Source organism: Littorina saxatilis, unplaced genomic scaffold (assembly GCF_037325665.1).
Source record: "Littorina saxatilis isolate snail1 unplaced genomic scaffold, US_GU_Lsax_2.0 scaffold_428, whole genome shotgun sequence".
NCBI classification, from domain to species: domain Eukaryota; kingdom Metazoa; phylum Mollusca; class Gastropoda; order Littorinimorpha; family Littorinidae; genus Littorina; species Littorina saxatilis.
In genome coordinates, this window is record NW_027127809.1 from 41,137 (window position 1) to 45,000 (window position 3,864).

Here is a 3,864-nt window from a genome sequence, read left to right on the forward strand (position 1 = left end):
TGGGTGTTTGATTTTGTAAGATCAATTGTATACACAATGTTGATTAACAAATGAATTACCGTCAAAGGCAAATACCGGTGGAAGTCGATTGTAGTCATCACAGATATTTAATTTTCTGTCATTGGCTGTACATTGAAATTATGTTAATTTCTTTGCCTGCCTGCCTGCCTGCCTGTTGACCTACTTAACTGTGCATAGAGTTTCAACGTTTGTTGTTCTTCTCGCAAACAGCTGCAGAAACGAGGCTTCAAGCAAATGGATGGCCTTGACCCCTGCTCCAGCTTGCTAGAAAAGGCTCGTGCCAAGAACATCTACAGGAAAGAGTTCTGCTGCTACCTCAACGACAAACCGCTCCCTATAGAAGACAGTGAGTATATGACACGGTGACACTCAGTAGTCTCCCTATAGAAGACAGTGAGTATATGACACAGTGACACTCAGTAGTCTCCCTATAGAAGACAGTGAGTATATGACACGTTGACACTCAGTAGTCTCCCTATAGAAGACAGTGAGTATATGACACGTTGACACTCAGTAGTCTCCCTATAGAAGACAGTGAGTATATGACACAGTGACACTCAGTAGTCTCCCTATAGAAGACAGTGAGTATATGACACAGTGACACTCAGTAGTCTCCCTATAGAAGACAGTGAGTATATGACACGGTGACACTCAGTAGTCTCCCTATAGAAGACAGTGAGTATATGACTCGGTGACACTCAGTAGTCTCCCTATAGAAGACAGTGAGTATATGACACGGTGACACTCAGTAGTCTCCCTATAGAAGACAGTGAGTATATGACACGGTGACACTCAGTAGTCTCCCTTTTGATTGTTGGTAGTTGGTATATCTGTTGGTTATAGAAACTCGAAAATACCCAGCATACTTCCCCCGAAATCGGCGTATGCTGCCATAATGGCGGGGTCAAAACGGTCATACACGTAAAAATCCACTCGTGCAAAAACATAAGTGAACGTGGGAGTTTCAGCCCATGAACGAAGAAGAAGAAGAAGAGTACTGGAGGGCTTGCAGGCTACAATGTCCATGCATTAATGAGATACGACACCGATTGAGCAAATCAAAACGTCTATTCTGGATCCCCCCCCCCCCCCCCCCCTCCCCCTCCATTGTACGTACGTGTTAAAAAAAAAACGTCATAAATGAAAACAAAATGGCGTCACGTACAAGTTGTGCCACTTCTCATGTTGTTCTACTCATAAGGTTACCACCAGGCTGTACACGTATCGGTATCCTATTTCATTAAGAAGTGCGTGTTTCCTACTATAACCCGCGCGTCCGCGTGTGACGTAATGTGACTGAGAATGGAGCAAGAGAGGATGGAAGCGGGGGGAAGGGGGGGGGAGAGAACTCAGAACTCAAAACTGAGAGAGAGAGAGAGAGAGAGAGAGAGAGAGAGAGAGAGAGAGAGAGAGAGAGAGAGAGAGAGAGAGGGAGAGAGAGAGAGACAGAGACAGAGAGAGAGAGAGAGAGAGAGAGAGAGAGAGAGAGAGAGAGAGAGATTTGTTTTGACATTATCATCCTAATCTTAATTATTATGAGTTGACTATAAAATGCGACTATATGCGTGTTATGTTGTTTGTTGTCATGCTGTGATACACCACACCCGAGTTTCTCGTCTTGAGATAATAAAGTTTTCTATGTCTATGTCTATTAGCAAAGGGTGTCGCGTCTGACGATCGGTTACAGTGACTGCTTGTCTGATCCGGGTCTCTGTGTTTCAGACACGTATGACTGCGCTGTGTTGTCAGGGGGTATGATGGAGGGACACGTGCCATGTTCCGGTCTGTACCAACTGGCCAGGGTTGTTAAGCCAGGTGATTAAAAGACACAAGTCAACCAAATAACCAACCATAATCCAGCCAACCAACCAACCAAACAACCAACCAACAAACAAACAAACTCACAACAACAAGTCGCGTAAAGCGAAAATACAACATTTAGTCAAGTAGCTGTCGAACTCACAGAATGAAACTGAACGCAATGCAATTTTTCAGCAAGACCGTATACTCGTAGCAGCGTCAGTCCACCGCTCATGGCAAAGGCAGTGAAATTGACAAGAAGAGCGGGGTAGTAGTTGCGCTGAGAAGGATAGCACGCTTTTCTGTACCTCTCTTCGTTTTAACTTTCTGAGCGTGTTTTTAATCCAAACATATCATATCTATATGTTTTTGGAATCAGGAACCGACAAGGAATAAGATGAAAGTGTTTTTAAATTGATTTCGAAAATTTAATTTTGATAATAATTTTTATATTTTTAATTTTCAGAGCTTGTTTTTAATCCAAATATAACATATTTATATGTTTTTGGAATCAGAAAATGATGGAGAATAAGATAAACGTAAAACTGGATCGTTTTATAATTATTTTTTTGTTTACAATTTTCAGATTTTTAATGACCAAAGTCATTAATTATTTTTTAAGCCACCAAGCTGAAATGCAATACCGAAGTCCGGGCTTTGTCGAAGATTACTTGACCAAAATTTCAACCAATTTGGTTGAAAAATGAGAGCGTGACAGTGCCGCCTCAACTTTCACGAAAAGCCGGATATGACGTCACCAAAGACATTTATCAAAAAAATGAAAAACTGTCAGGGGATATCATACCCAGGAACTCTCATGTCAAATTTCATAAAGATCGGTCCAGTAGTTTAGTCTGAATCGCTCTACACACACACACATACAGACAGACAGACAGACAGACACACGCACATACACCCCGACCCTCGTCTCGATTCCCCCCTCTACGTTAAAACATTAACAACACTTGTGTAAAGCCTATCCTATTGATGTAATTTACAGAGGTTATGAATAGCCCTGTCCAGACTTGGCCGCCGTTTTACGCTCTATGCGCCGCAGGCCGTTTTGTGCGTCGCGCGGGATTTGCCGAGTGGCCACACATCGACGATTCTTTTCACAACGCGGTATCAGTCAAGCGGGTCACCTGACAAGAAGGTTCAGTTGCATTCGACTGCCGCGCCGCGAGCAGCTGACGTCATCGCTCTGGTTTGCTCTGATTGGTCAAATTTCCGTCGTTCTATGTCTGTGTCATAGAAATTAGAACACGCGCTATTCTTCTGCAAATAACGCTTCGCGATCATAGCACGACGCGGTGCGCCGTTTTGAGCATAAGTCAAATGTGGACAGGGTCGGCCGGGAGTGTCTGGACAAGCCTTAAGAAAACAGGGTCTTAAAAGGGAGGAAGACTTAAGGTGTGGGGGGGGGGGGGTGGGTGGGTGGGTGGGGGTGTGGGGGTGGGGGGGGGTCGTAAATGGGGGGTTCCGCTGTATTAGATTAATGTTGCAGGGTTAATGTCGTGAATTTCACTTGTGTCGTGCATGTCTCGGTATCATATATTTTTAATTGTTGCAGCATTAATGTCGTTATTGTTAATTGTGACGTGCACGTGTAGGTATCATATATTTGTTAAACGTTTTTGCAGGGTTAATGTCGTTTATTTTTAATTGTGACGAGCATGTGTTGTATCATATGTTTAACATTTTTTTGCTGGGTTAATGTCGTTATTTTTACGTGTGACGAGCATGAGTCGGTATCGTACACGTTTAATCGTTCTAGGAGGCCTGGTGTGCATCGTGATGCGAGAAGAGTTCCTGGAGCATGTGCAGGAGTACCGCGACAACCTGGAGCCTGTCATCACAGACTTAGAGTCACGTGCAATATGGCGTCTGGCTTCAAGAACAGTCGTGCCCAATTATTTCCTTGATAAAAACGGCGTCGTGTTCAATTTTGTGAAATGCTAAAGGAACTAAACTCAAGACCACAATTAAGCCCAAACAAGACTCAACATTTGTTCTGTCCTTATACAAACAAGACTCAACATTTGT

The 3,864-nt window shown here is 43.4% G+C and overlaps 1 protein-coding gene across 1 annotated transcript; it reads left to right on the plus strand.

The window, feature by feature from the left end:
* Positions 1–232: 232 nt before the first annotated feature.
* LOC138956178 (methyltransferase-like protein 27) lies at positions 233–3,824 on the plus strand. The gene is made up of 3 exons (XM_070327608.1): positions 233–367; positions 1,744–1,836; positions 3,596–3,824. Exons 1-3 carry the CDS (start codon positions 256–258, stop codon positions 3,778–3,780), a joined length of 390 nt encoding a protein of 129 aa, XP_070183709.1. The 5' UTR covers positions 233–255; the 3' UTR covers positions 3,781–3,824.
* Positions 3,825–3,864: the final 40 nt, after the last annotated feature.